This window comes from Pollicipes pollicipes, unplaced genomic scaffold (assembly GCF_011947565.3).
Source record: "Pollicipes pollicipes isolate AB1234 unplaced genomic scaffold, Ppol_2.1 Scaffold_7261;HRSCAF=8764_pilon_pilon_pilon, whole genome shotgun sequence".
In the NCBI taxonomy this organism is placed as follows: domain Eukaryota; kingdom Metazoa; phylum Arthropoda; class Thecostraca; order Pollicipedomorpha; family Pollicipedidae; genus Pollicipes; species Pollicipes pollicipes.
The window spans coordinates 6,292,227-6,314,097 of record NW_023597054.1 but is presented as its reverse complement, the minus strand read 5'-3'; the positions used below and the strand labels follow the sequence as shown (position 1 = coordinate 6,314,097).

General features: G+C 45.8%; 1 protein-coding gene across 2 annotated transcripts in view; it reads left to right on the top strand.

The window, feature by feature from the left end:
• Window positions 1–20,414, top strand: part of LOC119112695 (lachesin) — a 128,861-nt gene extending 108,447 nt beyond the window's left edge. Inside the window, exons 6-9 of one of the 2 annotated variants that reach the window (XM_037236952.1) lie at window positions 7,093–7,227; window positions 15,215–15,428; window positions 18,561–18,706; window positions 19,062–20,414. In XM_037236952.1, coding sequence (XP_037092847.1) covers window positions 7,093–7,227; window positions 15,215–15,428; window positions 18,561–18,682 — 471 coding nt within the window. In that variant the 3' untranslated portion in view covers window positions 18,683–18,706; window positions 19,062–20,414. Of the gene's footprint in view, window positions 1–7,092; window positions 7,228–15,214; window positions 15,429–18,560; window positions 18,707–19,040 lie in introns of both variants that reach the window. The other variant, XM_037236951.1, reaches the window with a different exon arrangement.
• Window positions 20,415–21,871: the final 1,457 nt, after the last annotated feature.

Genomic DNA, 21,871 nt, shown 5'->3' with positions numbered 1-21,871 from the left:
GTGAGTCATGTTTCTGATGGCACGAGATAATGCAGCTGTGTATGCCACTTATCGTGAAGCGAGGTTGGTTGAGTTCCACACCTCTGGAATTATGCAATTTGAAGGAGTCAGAAATCGTTTTCTTTTTCCTATGCGCTATAGCCGCATAATACTCGGATAGGTGAGCGTTACCTTTGGAAAAAATAACTCAGACACGTACAAAGTGCGCACGACCGAATTCAAATTCCCTTCCAAAGAAGCCCAGCCAACAGTGTTACACACTTTTCGCCTAGAAGCCTTCCTTTTCATGAATGTAGAAAACATAGTCACAATCTCTGCATTTCAATCACTACACCTGGTCCCAGCATGGTTATGCCCGCACAAGTTACCATGGTAGCAAAGAACCATTACAAGTTTCAGACCAGGGCTCACGTGGGTCATCTGAGTCGTTTACCATTACTTGAATCCTACGGTGGTGCATTTCGCTTGACAGACGTTGGACTGAATGTTGTGCTTATTCGCGGGTCCACCTCAGCTCAGTCGATGGGCGGGGTGTTTCAATTTTTCACGGTAATGTGCAGGAACACCTGCCGCCGATATTACAATGAATCCATATTGCATGCAGCACGCTATGACCGCGAGCTGCAGGCAGCGGTCGGTGATTTACGGCCGTGGCCGTTCCACAGACAATTTGTAAATGCCTTTTGAACAGGCGCTTCACGAAGGCGCGCGATTTTTAATGAGGCCTCGGCGGACGCATCGACCCACAGGCCACATTCACGCCTGGCAGAAGACTGGCGGCCGTCTCACGCACGCCTCAGGCCGCTGGGGACCGACTGGCGGCCGTCTCACGCACGCCTCAGGCCGCTGGGGACCGACTGGCGGCTGTCTCACTCACGCCTCAGGCTGCTGGGGACCGACCGGCGGCCGTCTCACACACGCCTCAGGCCGCTGGGGACCGACTGGCGGCCGTCTCACGCACGCCTCAGGCCGCTGGGGACCGCCCGTCCGTGCCATGCCAACAGGCCTTCACGTACCGCTGTCCAAACTTGAAACAGCCGATGCTATCTTCTAGACATTATTATTCCTTTCAAAGCGCGTGCACACGAAACGTAAATCGTCATATCTGAATAGAGCGTTCGTTGCGGAGGATATGTTGTGGTCATGCAACTGATACTTTTCAGTATATATTATGTGAATGCGCTTGGTGCAGCTCTTTTCCATTCTTTTCCACGCATGCAATGCGTTGCTTTGCTTGGATTGAGACGTCTGACCTTGGTTTGTTGAGATCTGATATCGGTCGATATTGTCCGACTTGCATTTATGACTCGCTTTTTCAATGAGGCATGCTGCTCTTTAATGAATTGTATATGTCTGGAAGTTGTGTGATGTGTATAGCAGCATTTATATGTGAGCAGATTTAAATCGTGTGACGCTCGTGCACACAAAGCGTTTCTCTCAGCTGTTTAACGGCGCTAAAGCAGATGGTCACACTTTCAAAGAAATCTTGTTGAAATATTTCTTAGGACCAGCTTGTTGAGAGTGCTACCGTAATTAGCGGAACCCGAACAAAGTCGTTCATCCCTGACACTTCTCCCCATAATTCGTTTCGTAACCCCCTCTACTTGCTGTTTGGTACAGTGGTTTTCCACTCTTACCTTTGTGCATCCCAATGCTCCGCTGTTGCGTGTTTGCTCTGTGTACCCTTGCAGCAATATTTCAAGTTTTGTGCCGTCCCTCACGTTGTTTTCTTCCTCTCGTCGGCTTTCGAGTGGCTTATGCGGGTTGGAACTGATGACGTATTATACGTCCGTCCGCATAAAATGTAAGATTTGTAACAGTATGCTGGATATTGCTTTCGAGCGCCGGCACCTGCTACACTTATTGCCGTACTGCTCCGTGGTGAAGGCGATGTGATCGAATTGATTGCAATGGAGAATTGCAGTTCAGTTTGATATTTGAAATTCGTTAAATTTTTTAGTCACACAATCCTCCGTTTTCCCTTTCCGAATTTTCTATTTAAAATATGTTTTAAGGATTTTTGGTCATTAATCGTATATTTCACAACTTAAGCGAATGGCAGGAAAAGAAAGGCAAATAATGTTCTGACATGTCCGAAATGCATATCAGCCTCTGCGAGTGCAGGCATTGCAGAAGTGTCATCCTAAGGTTATTTCTGTGCAGTTCCACAAGATGTGACTTCATGCAAGAGTGATAACAAAACTTGGCATAATTTGATGCGAGTATCCTGTTTTATTTTCCGAATTATGAAAAATCTTCACATGACAATGACTGCATTTTGTTGCCAATTTGTTGCCTTCGTCCGCTGCTGTCATTTGTTATCACTTATGTGTCACCGTGCACCATCTGCTCTCACCATCTGATTAAAATAAAGCGTTTCAACTTCCAGAATGTGGTCTTAGCGTTGACTACTGTTTTGTTTAGGCGGACACGGAAAATCACTGGCGTTTGGAATCACCTCCTCGGCTACCTTTTTACAATGTCTTCTCTTACCTGGTTGCGGCTTCACCGTTTCGAGGACGGCAGAGTCTGTTAAAAAAGTTAGACGAAAAACTATTTTGCATTTACTACCTTGTTGGATCGTGGCCATCTCAAGGCGGGCAACGTGGCGTCTCCTCTCTGTTTCATGGCCGATACATACGAGTTTGAATGGCCTTGTTTTGCATACTTTTTAGACATGCGAATATATGTTTGGGCAAGTTTTATCTGTAGACTCATTCAGCAACTCGCTGTTTTGCCTCCAAAACCAGGCCGAGCCAGGTGCTACACAGATAACGACGGCTGTGCACGTGTGCATAAGTGGCTTGTAAAATACCTTTTAGTTGTGTTACTTTTGGTACAGTTTACTCCTGACTTGCCCTGTGTGTCAGCACTATACCAAACGTTGTTATATCGTCAAGTGAATAAACAGATGAAACCTTGAATCTGTTGAAACCATAGCCAAAACCCAGTTTGATACCTAATTATTATCAACCCGAGGCGAGTTAATGTTGTATGTGTCCGATCGAAGCTAGCTTTGAGTTCATCTGTATGCGCCGTTCATCTGTTCAGTGATACGGCACCCGCCAATCAACGTTCAGAAGTGTCAGACACCATATGGGGCCAGGAACCAGCACCGCCAATGCAGTCTGCTGTTGTAATCGCTGGGGGAAGTCTCCAATGAGGGGTAACTGGGTGCTGTTATCATAAAGCTGAAATTCCATCAACAGGCAGGTCATAGCAAGCAGAGCTCTGAATTCGTCATATGACCCTCCGAAAACATGAAGCGCCGGAACTTCCCCATGTTGTAGAAAACATTCATATAATCCCTCTTGGATTAGGTCAAACCTTTGTGGACACTTGCTTCAAAGAAGGTCAGGATGTAATGAAACTTGTTTAGTGCTGGACTCCAAACTAGTAAAAAAAAACCTCCAGCACCAGTCGTACATTTCCTAATTTGATTGGTTTTGCGTCCCATGTATTCAAAACAGCGATATCGTGTACTGGATCATGCAGGCTCTCTGCCAGGCCCCACAACGAGGAAGTGCTTGCACAAAGCACCCCACTGAGTATAGCACTTCACAGATTGGATAAACCTGCAGGTTTTGGATCAATCAGCGAGCTGGATTACACTGGATCAAAAATATCCGTCAAAACATGAATAAGGACCGGACCGGATTTTCAAATTTTCCAGGTCACACGGATTAAACAGATTGAAATCAATCAATTGGAAATTATCACTAAATAGTGTTTTAAATATTAAAGGAATACATCAACATAGGAGGAACATTTAAACCCATAAAAACATCACTTTTGGTTTTACGAAATGTATAAGCAGGTTACATATCACGTAACTAAGCCACATATTCAACAAATAATTTTCTGATGAAAAGGTCACATTGACAACTTTATATGAATGAATGACACCCAGATATGCCGCTATGCAGAACAAGAGCTCCAATTGTCATCCAAGGTAACAAGATTTACTGATGATCAAATACCCTATCTTATCATCACATAGCTAACATTACTCTTGGTCTTGCCAGCAATCCCGTTTAACCACTGAAAGTGACATTACATTTCAGAATTGCAACACATGACAAGAGCACGCTTGCTTACTAGAGAGCATACCACGGACGGAATTTGAAATTTAAATCCTGTCTGAAAAAGCTAGAATGGCCAACTCCATGACAACACTATAGTTTCTGTTCATCTAGTCAGTCGGCTAAATTAATGAGTTTAACACCAGTTTCAAACTCAATATTTTCCTTCAACTGATGCATTTCTAGGTGTATGACCGAACAGACCGTTAGCCTCACAATTATTTCTTTAACCCACTCTCTCTCCTCAACTAATATACATCAAAGTAGTCTAGGAGTTAATTGAGTATGTTGTTCTCTACAAACATGGACCAAAGGGAGCTTTCTCGCCAACATTCATTTAGGTCCTCTTTGCGTCAAGCAAAAACAAATCATTAACTTATATAATGCATAGCCAACTACATGTTGATATTCACGTGCCGTTTATATTCCACCATGCATGTCTGAATAATCTTGAATGTCTGCACAAAAAGCCTGCACAATTTCGCGGGCGTCATGCTCAGACCCGAGAGGGTTTTAGGCCTTAAAAGGGACAGGGCTTTGAACTACACTGCATGATTTTGAAAACGCTTATCTCAGTTCAAAACCCTTGCAAATGTGGTAACTCCTTAAAAACAGCGGATAAATGACTCTGGTCTGGCCGATAAAGCGGTGTTCTCGGGACGACCAGTGTTTGTCAATTCTGACCTTCATCTGTTCAATAACATCAGCGCCACCCACGCCCTCCGGTAGCCTGTTCCAGGTCTGACCACTCGAACGAATGGGCTGTGCTCACAAAATGTGGAATAAGCTTGTGGTTCGGCTGCCTTCATAAAGGGGCCTCTGGTGCCGGTCTCAATGGATGGGCACTTCACGGTTTTAATTTCCAGGACCCGGTCCAGTCCAATCCGGCTAGTCCACATTGAATCTACCCGCCAATCCTTTTTTCTGATTTTTCAATCCAACCCGGTACGGTTCGTCTTACTAGAAAACATTATCAAATGGGTCCGTGCCTACCCGCTTCCATTTTAGGAAATCTTAAATATTTGACAGCAAATGTGGTTCATCGACAATCCTCAATTTAATAAATTGTTGATTTTTGTTCAACAAATGCACACTAAGTTGAAAGAAGCCAGTGGGTGCTAAGTTACTTAACGCAGCTTGTTGCCTGTGTGGAATTGAATTTGGTATGGAAATTAGGACGAACAAGGCTCATCATATTGCTTGTGATATCCCAATTATTTCAGCCAAATTTCAAATCACCACATCACAGGGCCAAAATCGATTTCGGTTTCAGTAACCTAAAGGCATGAGCGCGTTATCTAACATTTCGAAACCCCAGGTTAGGTGCAACATACCTACACATGCTATTGCACAGTTGCAACGGCACCCAGTTCACAAGCGTAGGACGACGCTCATCTAGTACGCCATTTGAATAGCGAGAACACCCACCTTACCTCATATCTGATACCTCAGGTGTGTATCCGCTCTCGGACACACCAACTAATGAAACAGTCTCAAATGCGACCACTGTTTCCTGTTGGATTACCGGTTGCGTTAACATTACAATCCAAGTGTGCGACCGTCCACAGCATGCGGTACCTGCCTTTTCACTCAGAGGAATGAAGCATGTGCACCATTTTCTGGTCCTATCAGTGAAATGCCAGGCACTACCAAACATCCCTATTTTTGCTCATACTGAACAAATACGAAAGCTATTTTTGTTTATAATCGTGCATCGCGCAACTACATGAAGTTACAATCACGCAATCAAAAACGCATTTCATGTATTTTGACAACAGCACGTAAATTTGTGTTCGTTGTTTTGTTTTCAACGCATGACAGGGTTACCTTAAACATTGTATCGGATGGCGCAGTGCTTTAGTCAAAGTGTGACGTCTCTCGTGCGCCTTGAGTGCCTTACATACAAATGTAAAATCCTTCCATATTTATAAAAAAAACATGGTGCGAGAAAGAGGTAAGGACGTGTCGCTCATAATCCAACATCTTGTCACAACCGCTGGCATTTTAATATATCATATACATACTAGATGCTAGTTACGACGGACATACGACCGGAAATCAAATAAATAAGGAATCCCGCCTTAACTTAGTAAGTGCATGCAATGAAGAAATGCAAAGTAGCGAATAGTGTAATGTAACGAAAAATGTAACAAAGTAAATATACGGAAAACCACGACGAATGGCCCAAACACGAACACATAGCGAAATTCAGGCTCAGGAAAACACGCATCAGCAAATACCCCCACGTGTCCGCTACTTGTAGTATTTCAAGTGGATCAGCCCGTCCTCTACAGTGGGAATTGTGACACGGTCAGTCTCGCAGCGGTTCTGACGTCATAAAGCCCTTCCATGACGTAACCAAACGATGCGGCAATTATGAAAACGTTTCCTAAATAGTACATTTTGGCCGTCTGGAGCAGTAGTTTACTCTAATGGGCAAACCAATACTTACAAGCAAGCTTATTACATCACATTTGGCGTCTGCCTTAATATTTTCAACTGTGCAATATTCCCTTAAACGAGTTTGACGATATCTGGTGTAATGAGTCGTTGTGCTTCAGGAGCCCCAGACCGTATGGTTAACAGTAAGATCAGGTGAATTTTGTGGGGCTGTTCAAATGAATATGTTTAAAGCGAGTTGCAGGCTTCATAATGTAGTGGCCTCTAAGCGGCGCACAACGTGCGCGCTTTTCCAGTGCACACAGCGCGCGCGAACGTCCTAAGTAAATAAGTCAATTCATGTGGTGCTTGTAACACGCACAGGTGTCTGACCTTGACGTATGTCGTACAATCACTCAGCGGGTCCTGCTGCTTGGCGAAACGTGACGGATGTGCTTCCAGCGCGTCCCAGACCGGGCAGTCTGGTCACAGCTCCGAAGCGTTGCGTCTTCGGCACCTGACACTTATGGGTGGCCAACGGGTCCCCAACAGACTGACAGCGGTGCGTTCATGATACGCAAGGTGTCCTCCTGACTGTCAATGTCTTGACACCGAGTGACCTGTTCCACAGGTGTCGTCCGGTTCCGGCTACGTGTCCCGGTTTGTGCGTTTGCACGTCTTCCAGCCGGTGGCGACAATACCGAGCGGACCCGAGTACCACGTACAGCAGGGCTCCACCATACAGCTGGTCTGCGTGGTGGACAAGGTGAGCGGGGCACCACCATACAGCTGGTCTGCGTGGTGGACAGGGTGAGTGAAGCAGCGCCATACAGCTGGTCTGCGTGGTAGACAAGGTGAGCGGGGCTCCACCATACAGCTGGTCTGCGTGGTGGACAAGGTGAGTGGGGCACCACCATACAGCTGGTCTGCGTGGTGGACAGGGTGAGTGAAGCAGCGCCATACAGCTGGTCTGCGTGGTAGACAAGGTGAGCGGGGCACCACCATACAGCTGGTCTGCGTGGTGGACAAGGTGAGCGGGGCTCCACCATACAGCTGGTCTGCGTGGTGGACAAGGTGAGCGGGGCACCACCATACTGCTGGTCTGCGTGCCGGACAGGGTGAGTGAAGCAGCGCCATACAGCTGGTCTGCGTGGTAGACACTGTGAATGAAGCACCACCATACAGTCTGTATATCAGCTGTATGAGACACTGCCATACAATTGGTATGTGGTGTTGACAGGGTGAGGGAATTGTAAGTAATTGGAAACCCCGAGCCGAGAGGCAAACAGCCGGCTTTGCCAATATTTGTGTTTATCGACGTATGCGTTGCTGCTTTATTTTGATAACTGCAATTGTTGCTCGCAATGTTTGTGTTGTTTATGCAAAAACATGTTGTTTGATATTGCTTGAGCAACAATGTTGGCATGGAACACAAATTAGGCCTAATAAATATCGGCTACATTGAGAGGGCGAAACGAACGACGGCGGGGGAGCGCTGCTCAGCATGTGGAGTGGAGGGTTGACCCACACAAATTAAATGAACTCATCCCATCTGCGGCCGTTTTGGGTCATTTAGACAATATGATAGACAACCTGGGTGAGACACCGCCATACAGCTATGGCACGAAATATGTTTCCTTCTTTCACACCGATTATGAAGACAATCCTACTGCTACCCATTGTTTCCGGCAAATTGCTAATTTCATCAAATAATAATGCAGGCACGCTACAAACAAGTGGAGCACGGTCAGATCATGTTGGGAGGAGTAGACAGTTGCGACTTTTTAATACGGTTTCAAAATGTCACGTGTTGTCATGTCCCTGTGTTTCTTTTTCCACAACAGACATAAGTAGGAAAGAGCTATTCCTATGTGACTGGCCATGCATTGCACAACTGCATAAATTGAAAAGCAACGCCATCTCAGACCAAACTGTACTTCGATTGGCTACATTGCGGCGATTTACCTCAATATCGGTGTGATCAGTATTCTGAGAAAGCTGTCGTAAACACTGTTTGATATCCCAGTTTTTTTTTGTAACAGCGCATGGCAGCTCTTCACCGTGCCTGTCTGTTTGTACGGAAGGGCATGGCCAAAACAATTGCATATTAAGAACATTGTGCTAATTGCATTATCAAGCTCTTCAACCCAGCTCTAAGTGCTGTGCAAACTGGCAGGAAGATATACAAATGTAGCCATTTTGTACGTAAGGCCTATGTGTATGTTAACAGTATGCAGTCAGACATTCATATCACGCAGCTAATATCTACGCCATCCTCATGTTGTTTGTCGTATTTAATACCTGAATGAGCAAATCGGTGCTAACTTCTAAGTTTGTTACTACGTGATACCACCCCGTCAGTGCTATGTCTTAGTGTAAAAATATTACAGCGCGTATGTGTATGAATTATATAACCTGTTGCTGCATCGCCAGGTCCCTAAAACTAATGTCCCTTATATACTGTTTATTTAATGCCTCAGCTGAACATTTGAAGGCTTTGTTAACGATTGCTGCCGACTAGTTGGAGCTCAATCCGCACGACCGATGTTGATTAGAACATCGTACAATCCGATCCGGTCCATCAAAAACAGACCGAAGTACCCCAGAAGCTAAGATGGTTTGGTTGTAACTGCCCCCGCAACCGCCAAATCCCCTTCATCCAGCTGGGTCCGAGGCCGATCAGCAGCCTGCGTACGCGCACCCATACGGCGGCCCACGAGCTGAAATGCACCCTTACGGCGGCCCACGAGATGATGAAGTCTGCCAAACTGGTTATCGGCAACGACAAGATTGAGCACATCAAGGCATTCTGATCGTTTGATGTATAGCCGGCCGTGCTGGACTAATCCTGGACGTCTGTAATGGGCTCGCGAAGTTTCGTTGCAAGCCATGGCATCGGCGGAGGCATTCAGCCGCTCAAAGTTTACAGGGGCGGAGTTTTTTTTTCTTTCTCCCAAAAGCCAAAAACCCACTTTGCTATCTCAAGACAAATACTTCAGCCGCCCAACGTTTGCAGTGGGGTAATTATTCCCATTCCTGTACACATTCCTATATTTCGTATACTTTTCCACTCCTGACTACTGACCAACACCACTTATTTAAATTGCATTTAGACCACTGGTTAGACTCATTCAAAAATGTGCGTGGCCTCTGGGACTCTGGTGATGCCTCAGCTCAGGTGAAAGGAAGGGTAGTAGCACACGTGTGTCTGGTGACGTCTCAGCTCAGGTAAAGTGAGGGGTAGCGACACGTGTGTGATCACTTATCATTTGTACTAAGTCGGTTTGCTCGCTGAAACGCTCTGCAGCTGTACTGGTGTAATGCATGGATGGACTGCGCAAGTCGGGTCTATCGGACAACTTCATAAAGTACGTCACTGTAGTTCGATGCTGTGTCGGAAATCACACCACTTCATAGATCCATATGTAGTGAGGCATATGTTCGGTGGTGAAACATTGACGAGGTTGTCATTGTTTACACACCGTAACAAATCATGTTCCCTACATGGAAGATCATGGTTCAGGCAGCTCAAACAGGTTGCTCCTGACTGAACGGTTATGTTTCCACATGCACCGCCAGGTAGCTCCAGATGGCTCTACGTAATGTCTCATGTACTGATGATGTTGAAATGACAATGCTGGTATTCTTTGAGGATTTTGAGTTCACGAAGCCGGTTGGTGTGCGCGCGTACGTGCGTGCGTGTGTGTGCGCGCGCGCAAACGGTGGTCCAGGTGTGATGGGTTGAATGTAGTAATTTCGCAAGCTGGTAAGGCTGAAAATTGCGGTCGCTTACGAATTTTCCTCAAACATTTTCGAATTTTCCTCAAACATTGAGCGAGCAGGACCGCACCACCACCCTCACCATTACGGTAGTTATCCATGTCCACGCCCAGTTAAGGTGTTTCTCAAAAAGAAACCTCCAAAACGGTTGTTTGACCCATTGAAAGCACTGCAGGAGGTAGTCCTCCGCTTCCTGAGGGAACGGACGGCGGGAGGAAGACTTACTCGTCTCGTCTAGATGGCTCAACTGGACTTCAAGGGCTCTGCAGCGTCCATTGCAGTCACTTTGACTGCAATAGCACTTGCTAGATTTTAGCTATTTTATGTGATTTCCTGAGATATTGCGTTTTCAGCATTTAAGCACATGCAAGTTAATACGTCACATGCACTTTAAAAAATTGGGGGGGGGGGGGGTCTCGCCTCCCGCGTCGACTATGTCAATACGCCCGTGGGCCCGAGTCGATTTGTCCCACAGCGCCCCACACTTCGGGCCTCATGATCGTTGTCGCCTAATCGTCTCTTCGCCCATATATTAGCTTATCGCCTCATCCCCCACGCCGTACCGCATAGGCATATTTGGATGTGCATCCAGCAATGCGTTGAATTGAATTTCCTTTTTTTTGCACTGCATGCTGGTTGTGGGCGAGTGCACCGTATTATTGCATTGACTGTGTGTTGGGATGAAGCCTGCGTTAACGAGATGTATTCGTGGCAAGGTATTATGTAAGATGTCATGTGAAAATCGTTACGTAAGATGTACGCGTGGAAAATAGATATTATGTATTTGCATATACATGTAATTAATATCGGATGTGTCGTATCTATGCTAATTAATGATGTTATGAAATATTCGTCGCTGCCCAACCATATCGATCAGCTTGCCTTTTGAGCGCGTGAATCAATGTTTGGCAGTTACTTGGTCTCCACTTAAAGCTGAGAAGAGGCCAGGCCGAAAGCTTAGCTCCGCTATTTTCAAATCAAGTTTGGCACCTGAAGATTGCGGCTTACGATCACCATGCTATGTTTGTAAAATTAGTCTCAAACCAGCAGTCTGTCATGTAATCCTTGTCTGACTGGCTGGTTATGTCAATGATAGTATGTGTGCTAGTGTGAACTACTATGCTATTTGAGAAAAGCGTATGATTAGGCAACTTATCTCGCTCTCGCTTATTCAGGATCATGCCAGGTTCTTATAAACCAGAGCAGGTTTGCTATAAAAATATGTCAATCACTCGCTTCACCAGTTGCCTCGAGTCTTTCCATTCAAAATGTTATCATGACATTTCAATTGGCATAATTTTCCACATGCAGGACCATTGTAGGTGGACAGATGCGCCAAACAATATTTTTGTTGTACCGTTTCAGCCTGCATATGACATTAGCGTTACTTATGTCCGGAACATGGTGTCAGCATCCTGCTGCCTGCGCGCGTTAGCATTCTTTTAATTCTTGCCATCGTCATGGGAGCTATTTTCGGGCATCGTTAAACACACCTCCTTTTGACCTACACGCATTTTTAGTTGCATACTAGGTGTCGGAAACGTTGACGACCTGACGCGGCAAAGTATTTATAGCCGGACGAAAGCAAAATTTTGCAAGGAAATTATGGAAACATGAGACAGCGTTCATGAAAGCCGAGGGAGGTGTGTCCCGTGTCAGGCAGTTTGAGTTCATCAGATATTCATGGGCTAACTTTGCTGGCCCTCCATTTCCTTTGATTAACTACTATTGGCGCAGCACCAGAGCTCATATAGCATTCAGCCTGCTTGCAAAATGCATCATTCCTTGCTTGAGTCTTGCTCTCCCACGAATTCGAAGCAGGTTAGAGGACATTCTGACTTCTCGCTTTGTAAGCTAATCACTGATGTCGACAACATGCGTTTCTTTACGATGCTAAAAATCATTATGAAAACTTGGAAAAGTATTTTCCGATACGAGTTAAACTGGAATAGTCATATTGAAGAACTCAAATCGAAATATCCAGATGCTTTCTCCATGTAGGCCAAAAATGCTTCAGCACATGAACTTGAATGCTGTTTATGGGCCATTCTGTTACTCGACTGCGTAAAAATCCAGAAAGTTATCACACCATCATTTATGAAAACAACGGAAGTCAAACGGTCTGGCCACGCTAATGGCCATCGATCTGGTTGCCAACTGCAGCTGACGGCAGGATGTGACTCAGTGACAGCATGTTGCAACATGAACTTATATTTTCTTCCAAACACAGCTTCAATCACGAAAGTACAGAACTTTTAACATTTTTGTTGTATAAATCCATGACTGCGCTCAGCATCGTAGTCATTATAACCAAAGCTTCTACTCTATTTTTTTTTTGGGGGGGGGAGGATTATTAACTGACAGCTCTCATGTGCTGAAAATAGCCGAACTTACGTAAATGTACCGATAAGCACAGGCTAAACGACGGGATCATGCAAGTATTGGTTATGTTTAGAAAGCTCCTGGTCATGACCGTAGCGTCGAAAAGTTCGTTTTTCACCATGAAATGCTAGATCTTCGTTTATTCAGCACGGCCTGGTATATTGAAGGGCGATTTTGTTACATCAATCTTAGTTTATCGCAAGCTACCGATATTAGGGAAACACGTCAGTATGATATTTATAGCGTGGACTGAAGTCTCTGTATTTGTAATGAAATGGTTACGATTTGTAAGAAGACAGTGGGGTGCAGTCACCTTAGAACTAGGATCGGAGCTGAAAATTCTGTCACAAAAAGACGGTGGGGAGTGAAAAATTCAAATAACAAAAGTTGGAACTTATGAGCCTGCAAGACATGCTCAAGCAAACAAAGAAATACATTTTAAGTTGTCATGGATGTAATATCATAAACATGACAAAACTGTTTCTGTTCTTTTTAAATCTCAGGTCATTACAATGAAACAGAATGCATGAAATAATAGTAATTTCGTAACAGTGCGATGAACATAAAAAATTATATAGCACCAATGTTTTGATGCTGAAATTTGCATTTGCCTCCCACATGATTTTTTTAACACACAACAAAGCAAAGTAAAACAAAACAACAAGGCAACAACAAAGAGCTCAACGACCATAACGCTTTTAAACAAAGAACCTTGGGCTCATGCACATAAAAGATCACCAAACAGAACACAGCAGACATACGTCTGGCATCCTTGAAGATGGGCTCAGGAAATACAAATATCATGCCACTGTTTCCTGCAAAATGCCGATGCTTTTTTCCAAAAAAGTAACCAAACTAACCTAACCTAAAGAAGCCTCGCCTCATCTCATAATGTCCATCCTATTTGTATCACAACATAATTTGTGAATCATGAATTCTTGCGAAATCCCTGCCGCCACTTGTCATGTGCGTAACCAACTGGACATAACTTAGGGTATCCCATATGTTAAACATCATCTCAACTCAGTCAGTCATCTCAACTCAACTCACACCCAAAAGGGCAAGTTTCTTTCGCATAGTTTGCTGACGCTCATACAACCCACTCACAAAATGTAAACATCAATCACGTCCACTAGCCCAAAAGATTAAATGAGAAATAAGTAAGAAGAGGTCTGCATGATAGACCGGGGCAGAATTTCGCTACCGAATACTTCTGTAGTAGCTGCGCCAGGTCTGTCATAAAGCCATGTGCGGCAGGATAAGGTAACGTGATGAGGCAGTGAAACTGGACTGGCTGCGATTTATCATTATTGAGCCCCGCCATGAACCAAAAACGGCTAACAGAGTTTAACGGGGCAAGTATGACGTTAAAAATAAATACGGTGCTTTAAGTTTGCTTCTTCATTCCTTACGAATTGTTCATCCTTGAGTGTGTATCAAACGTGTTTGGGCGGCTAGAGAATTAATCAATTTATGGATGAAATGTGGGCAAGTTTGCAGTCGCAACATTTTGCGCAGATACTCGGTAACATTTTAATCCACAGGTGGTATTTTTCAAAATAACTAGAAAGGGAAGAAAAATTAAGTTGTTCCACACTCGTATGAGACCATTAAAAACAAAAGTAGTTAAGAATATAGACTTGGATCTTTCTGGTAAAATTTTGTAATCAACACATTTTACAAAAAATATGTGAAAACGAGCGCTTAAGTGATGATATCCAGGCTTTAGATAAGCTTTAGATAGATAGAAGGCATTTCTTGAATTCTTTACTCTTGCATTTCGGAGGCGGTGTAATTTGGTAGTCATGTTTCTTGGAGTGGAAGAAGTATGTGGACTAAAGTTCCCTATCGCGCTTTGCTGGTGTTCGTGCCAGCTTTGTCGTGCTGGTGTGACGGTTGCTTGGTGTGACCCCCAAAATCAGGATGCTTAAAAAATTTGCATCTCGCACACAGCTGCGGATCGTGATGCACTTTGTGAACAAACCGAATTTGATACATGCAAGTGGCTGGTGTCGCTGGTGCTCCCGGGCTTGGAGGCACCTGGTGCCCTCGCTCTGTTCATAAAAGGACACTATTCAGATGTAGGTGAGGGAGGACATAGCCATAGGTTCCCGGATTCTGTGGATTCTCGTTTATGTTTGATGGTTTCAAGTGAGCTCGATTTTGGATGACATCTTAAAACCTTGGAAAGGGGGATATGGGTTTGGTATGTGTGGTTCGACAATATCGGCAGGAGTGAAAAAATTCACATAAGAAATGGGGACAAGGAGTAAAAACTTCCTCCTCATAGGGTGTTACTTTACGCCCAGAGTCGCAATTCAAGCACACTGTAAAAAGATGACTTGCAACGACTACCCTTTGTTACCTGATCGTTGCTGGAGCTCACAGCGTATGGTACTTTGTCAGCCGTCGTCGCACCTATGGTACCTGACATTATGTCCGACATCAAACTGGTTCCAATGATTTTGCTGGAAGGCAGAATATTCATCCATAAAAACCCAATTGTACACTCGCCATCTTCGCCGGCTTTGCCATGCCGACGAAGATTGCGAGTGCTTAAGAGCTTGGCCTAAAATAAATTTTGATTACAGAGTCCCACGCCGCCCAACTATGTGTTCTGGTACCACGGCGACGTAATGATTAACTACGACAAGCACCGAGGCGGGATCAGCGTGGATACCGAGTCCAAGGAGAAGACGTTCAGCAGGCTCACCATCACGGACGCCACGCTGGAGGACTCGGGCAACTACAGCTGCAAGCCCTCCAACACGGACCCCGCCTCTGTGCACGTGTACGTCTCACAAGGTGAGCACAGCTGACACCTATCCTCGCCTCTGTACACGTGTGCGTCTCACAAGGTGAGCACAGCTAACGCATGCCCTCGTCTTCATGCACGTGTACGTCTCACAAGCTGAGCACAGGTAACGCCTATCCTCGCCTCCGTGCTCGTGTGCGTCTCTTAAGGTGAACACAGTCACACCGGTTCTGTGCTGTATATCTCACAAGGTGAGCTCTGTGAATGTGCACTTTCGTCTCCGTGCACGTGTATCCGACATCACGTTAGGTTAGTATACTCGGCCACCACATTTTTGCGCGTGAACCCGGTAACAATGTGAGCAGAGCGCACACGGAAAACGCATTCGTACAGGTTTGTCACCACGTAAGAAAAGTTAACGATGGTCCTGCCTCCATGCACACTTAAGTCTCACAACGTGAACGCTTTTAAGGACAACGTTTTGCATTGGTGGCATCGGGATTTGAACACGCGTGAAGCTGAGTTTGTTGCTTGCACGTGGAACTCACCACCAAAGTACTGCAGCTCCAGTTCAATGGATAAATTGTCTTATGTGCTTTTCTCCACACATGATGCCGAAAGAAGTCCTTTTCTGCCCTACAGTGTCATTCGTCGGACGCCCTGGTAGACACTTTCTGACCTGTTGCCAGTTGACCACTTCATGTTAGGGTGGTCCGAGCGGATGTCCTCTCTGGGATTCGAATCCATCCCATTTAGAGTAACAGTCCTCTTCTATCCGTCGGCCACATAGATAGGTGTGCAGGTTAACCCACCTCCATGTACGTTTTACAAGGTAACGGGACACGTGTGCACCCCGCCTTCGTGCACGTACTGGGCTCATACGATGTGAAAATGTAACATTGAGGGCACACCAAATTAACACGGATCTTGCCCTCATGTACGTGCATGGGTCGTGTAAGCCAGGACAGCGGGATCCTGCATTTGCGGATCCGTGTCTCCCATGGTAAGCGAAGTTGACACCGCCTTCCTCGAATAGGATAATCACCAGGTGAACAAGATTTACATAGCCGCGCCTTCCTGCAGGTATACGTCTCGCCAGGTGAGGAGCGTAAAGCCAGGCCTATTCTCCGTGCAAGTATGCATCTCAAAAGATTGTACATAGTTCAGAAATTACGCGAACGCCATCTTGTTGATTTGCTTATTTGTTTATTTCGGACATAAACATTCCACTGGCGAAAGACCAATTGCGGGAGCAGCCCAGTTTTAAAAAATGGCATAAACACACAAACAAATAATATAACCAAACATACACATGCGCATTACACACGGTCGCACATCAAGTCATCAAGAAAATGTTGCACGTGTGCCGGCGAACCTAAACAAATCAGATTGGAACGCTTTTGTTCGCTAACAAAAGTCAGTTCAAGGAGAATGCTGCAAAAAGTGATTGCAGACAGTGGGTAGTCGTGCGACAAATCCATTTTTAACGGTGTTAGTGTTCGTGGAAAAGACCGACATGCCGAGAATGCCGGACGGGTGTAGCCAGACTGAACAGTGATGCCAGGTGAGCGCAGTGAAGCCTGTGATGATGGGTGTCTTGGCAGATGATGTTTTGAAGGGAGCGAGAAGATGAACATAATCCAGTGGAGGACACCGGGACTGACTACTCGAACCCAACCACATGAGAAACCGGTGTTGCAGTCTTTCGAAACGGGCTAGATGGGAAACGGCAGTACCGCTCCAAATAACGCTTCCGTGCTCTATCAATGATCTCACATGAGCGTTGGAGGCACGCAACAAAGCCTGGTGATTGCACCGCGCTCGACGAGGGCACGACAGCATTTGCACGCTTCGCATGAGAAGGCCCAGCATCATATTTTCTTTTGAGACGGCTGAATCGATGTGATTGGCAAAGGTGAGTTTGGTGTCCAGGAAGACGTCAAGATCGCGAGTCTGCTGGCAGTTATCCAAGCGGTGACAGTCTAGCGCGTATGAGTAGTGAACAGGTGACGTGCAAAGGGTGATTGAGATGGCATTACACATAGCTGGGCTCACTTCAGTCCCCAGTTCTTAGGCCATTCACAGAGGCGATCCAAATCCGCCTGAAGTGTAACATAATCTGCTATGTTGTCGATTCGGACATAAGTTTTCCCATCACCAGCGTACATAAAAGACTCACTCTCAACTTGGTCAGGAACATCAGCGAGAAAGCAGGCGAACAGCAACGGTCCCAGGATGCTGCCTTCCGGGACACCAGATCGTACTGAAATTTAGTTAGACTGCTTGCCGTCCAGAACTACGCGTTGTGAACGATTGGTTAAGTACGACTCCAGCCAGCTGTACGCGCGGCCAATGATGCAATAAGAAAACGGCGAAGCTTGTGTAGTAAAAGGTGATACACGCTGTTGAATGCTGAAGAGTAATCAGTGTAAATTGCATATGTTGGTTTACCTTTTAAAATAGATGTCCAACAGTGCAAACAACGCGAAAGGTTTTCTTGAACACGTGGGCGTCTGCTGAAGGATTAAATTGCTCTTCCCAGCTCGTACCTCCCTATCCATTTAGCTACCTCTCCGGTTCTTCCCGTCTGAGCGGTTCTGACCGCGTCAGCTTTCGCAGTGATTTTTTCTAGTGATGCCCTCGGTCGGCTTCAGTTCGGACATTCTTGTTTTCGCTCACTGGCCGACGGATGATCGAATTCTGCGGGCATCCATAACCCGAAATGGACTCTGCGAAAACATCCCGTTGTTGTGGTTTGGCATTCTGGAAACTTTGGGATGTTGACTAAGAATTTAACAGTGTTGCGTGGCGGCATCAGCAGTCGCATCCGTAATCCCCTCAACTGGTAATGTGTGAATGTGTGATACTTGGTTCCATAACGCGATTAGCTTTCTGATAGTATTGGCGTCGGGTAGAATTTGAGCTCTCCTGCAATTATTTGACGTTGCAGTTTCCTCGCAGCGTTTACGTCGTTAAATTGTGACCCCAGCGCACCGCACGGCGTGGAAATGAACGAAACGCAGTTGGACCACCTTTTGGATGCTCTGAGAGAAACTTTTCAGACGTATCATTAAAGGACAGGGCGTATTTCCTGCCGCTTGCTACCAAGAAGGTGACAGCCGCAAGCGTATAATTTCCTGCTTCCCTTGGCGCACTGCCACTAAATGCGTGTTTTTGCACAGGGGACAAGATAGCGGCGATCCAGAGGAAAGCCAATGGATCCGTTCGTGCCGGAGCGCGGGCCGGTTGGCTGCTCATCGCATTCTCGACGATCGTCTGCGTTTTAATCCTGATCAACAGGTGACATCACTAAACGAAGTGTGTACAGGTGAGGACGAGATCTTCCATCCCCAGCATTGATTTGTCATTGGCTATTCAGGTGCTGCTTCATTGCACTTGACATCGAAGTCAGCGTTCTGTGGCCCATCCATTTTTGCGTCCACTTTGTATGCATCCTAAATAGAAGGTGCACTCATCAATATGAAGAGTTTTAAAATGTATCTATGTTTGCCCGGCGTGATTAACGCTGTCAGTTTTCCTGTCGCATATTTTTGTGAACGCCGGTACATCGTCTCGTACTACTCGCCTGGACTTATGTAGTTGTTGCATCAGTTAAATTCCCTGCGAAAGGCACCTCTTCGCCATTCGCCTCTGCGTTCCAGCGGCGGTGTTTTTGTCGGCAGCGTGGGCCTTCCAGCGGCGTCTCGTACCCACCGCCGCCGGCAGCGGGCACAAAGCGTGCGCTTCGAGACTGGTGAGCTCACCAGTCCAGAAGAAAGAGAGCGAGAGAACGAGAGAGTGAAAGAGTGTCTCAGCACCGCGTGACACCGTCGGGATGTGGGCGACGAAGAGCAGAGGACGGTGCCGTCGCGCCTGCGGGCGTCCCTCCTGCGTTCTCTCGTGGTTGCCGGGCCCGGGGCTGGAGCCCGGACCTACACCGTCGGCGTCGACTGGTTGGCGGCGATTCTGCCGCACTGGAGACGGACTGGCGATGAATGGTGCTGGTGTCAAACGCTGTGCTGTGCAGGCCGATCTGTAGATATTCAGATGTGTCAACAAACGTGTTTAGCTGATAGGCAGATAAGGAATGATGGCTCGTGCAATGTACCGTTGTTAAACACTTGTAAGGTGCAAGTTCACGAAACACTACCCACATCGGTCGCAGCTTGCAGTCGATGCACATCCCACCTTACGGTACACCCTTGAAAGAGAACCCATCCGTCTGCTGATCGTGTATTCTTCGCTGGCATTCCCTGAGTGGTGGACATGGGTGAAAATACGGCGTTCGTGTATACGTGTATATGTGTACTGGTTAAGGAATTACTAATTATTGTAGTCGCAGGTTGTTCATACCACTGTGTGAGATCCTCGCCGTCTAGAGTGGCGTTGTGTTTTTTTAAGGAGCTGGCCGCTTGTAATCTGTCGAGTATTATGACCTTTAAAAAACCACAAGCAGCGAAAACTAGCGTGGATGTCCGATTTTGGTAAACCATTTTTTTTCGTAAGCCTTGTAATGTCAGATATACTTTCGGCTCGACGGAAACCGCCTTACGTGCCTGGACCACTTGATGCTGAATTGTTGCTCAATCTTGCTTTTTCCCGAGCTGTGACTTTTCTGTTTTTTAGCGGCGTATTCACTTACAGTGGCCTATCTCATTTGCAGCATAAAATTTTCACCTCGATCAATCATTAGTACAGAGACTTCTTCCAAGCTTCAACGTCTGAAAGAAAACATAACTTGCTTATCATTTGCCTTCAACGTAGACCGTACGTCGCTAACAATTGCCCTGATAGAAATAGGCACGTCTGCCATTTTTCTATATCAGCAAACAGGTGTTCGTTACTGATGTTAGACATGAATGGGACAAATGCACCTTGCAGAGTGAGACGGTAAGTTGACGTCATGTTTATCTCACCATTGCTTGAAGTCTCAAAAACGGTTTCGGTAACATCTGATGGGCTGGAAGCTTATGGACCAGTGAACGGGGTGTTTATTGTTCATGTTTCCGCAACAAATATACATGATTGAAAGCGTGTATTTGCTGGTATGTGTAGAAGGCAAAAGGAGCAGCGGACAAGCGCCGTCACCTCATTTTCTTTAACTTTTATTTCTTTAAATTACGCCACCAAGAATGCGTTTAAACATCACGCAACATCATCACATTTAAGCTGTTAGCGTCGTTATGTGGCGCAAATTCTGCGCTGTTGTAATTGCGTCCTTTACGAAGAGGCTGGGCTTTACGGTGGTCCTTACATTTTCTCGAATTTTTACACGGACGACCCGATCGTTGAGGCCGAGCATGACAACAAGGATGGTGGGGTTTGAAACACATCAACAAATATTTATAATTGCCGCAGAGTGGTTGAGGATGTACATATCGGATGATTTGCTGTGTTATGTTTTCCGTTGACATTTTTTGAAATATGCTGCAATCACCGCAAATTCATCGAAACGCTGAGAGTGACGCGTTTGGAATGTTCCGTTGCTGAGGCGACTGCGGTCTTTATTGCGCCAGCCAAGCACATAAGATTGCTTCACGCTCTATTTCTAGTGCTTTTGATGAAAACCTCTGAAGAATAAAACCTGAAATCGCCACGCCCTTCTTGGGTTTTACCTCGACTTCAGAACATTTGAATATCATTTTAGGTATTTTTGCGACTGCAGCTTTTTGCGTCGGATCGAAGCGCCATATTCGTTTGCAAGTTATTCGACACAAACAATTGGCAGCTGCTGCCTCTTGGTAAGCCGTAAGCTCAAGATTCTTCGTCACGTGGCTCAGATAGCCAGCGGTCATAGCGAAGTCGGAGTTGGGAAATGGCCCGTTCGCCGTGCCGCTCTCTATGGTTTAGTCACTACAGAAAACCTCCCTTTCGGAATCATCAGATTTTTTTGAGTACTTAGACCAAGTAAAAATCTCAACTAGCAATCACACGTTTAACACAGTTCTATTTCGGAATCCAGATGGTGACAATATTCAATTAGCTGTGCAACTCAAACACTTTTCGCCTATTTGCAGCCCGTGAGCATGTTGCAATGAGCAGAGCAAAGCGTGTTTGTTAATGCTTGCGCGGAAAAATTAACACTGTCCTGTCAGTGAGTCATGCTCCTTAGAGGGGTGGTCCACATTTGCATGAGATTTAGAACTGAAAAAGCCATCTAGAATATCATTTGGTACAGCTCACAGCCCTGTCCTTCTCAAATCCCAAGTCCCTACATTCTGAGGTACACGTCCGCGAAAAGGGGAAACGATTTCAGAGAGAGTATTTCAATGTCACCTTGGTATTCATAACGTCATAATGACACCATTCAAACCCTGTCATTTTACAAGACATACTGCGATCAAATGGCGAAAAATATAATTATCGAGTCTTTTATATCTGGCGTTCGTGAACACGACTCCCCGATATAGCAACCGCCAATTGGCTCTCGATCATTGCTCTGCAAGGCACGATGACGTAATCAGATAATGACGTATCGAGGAGTGCATTTCCT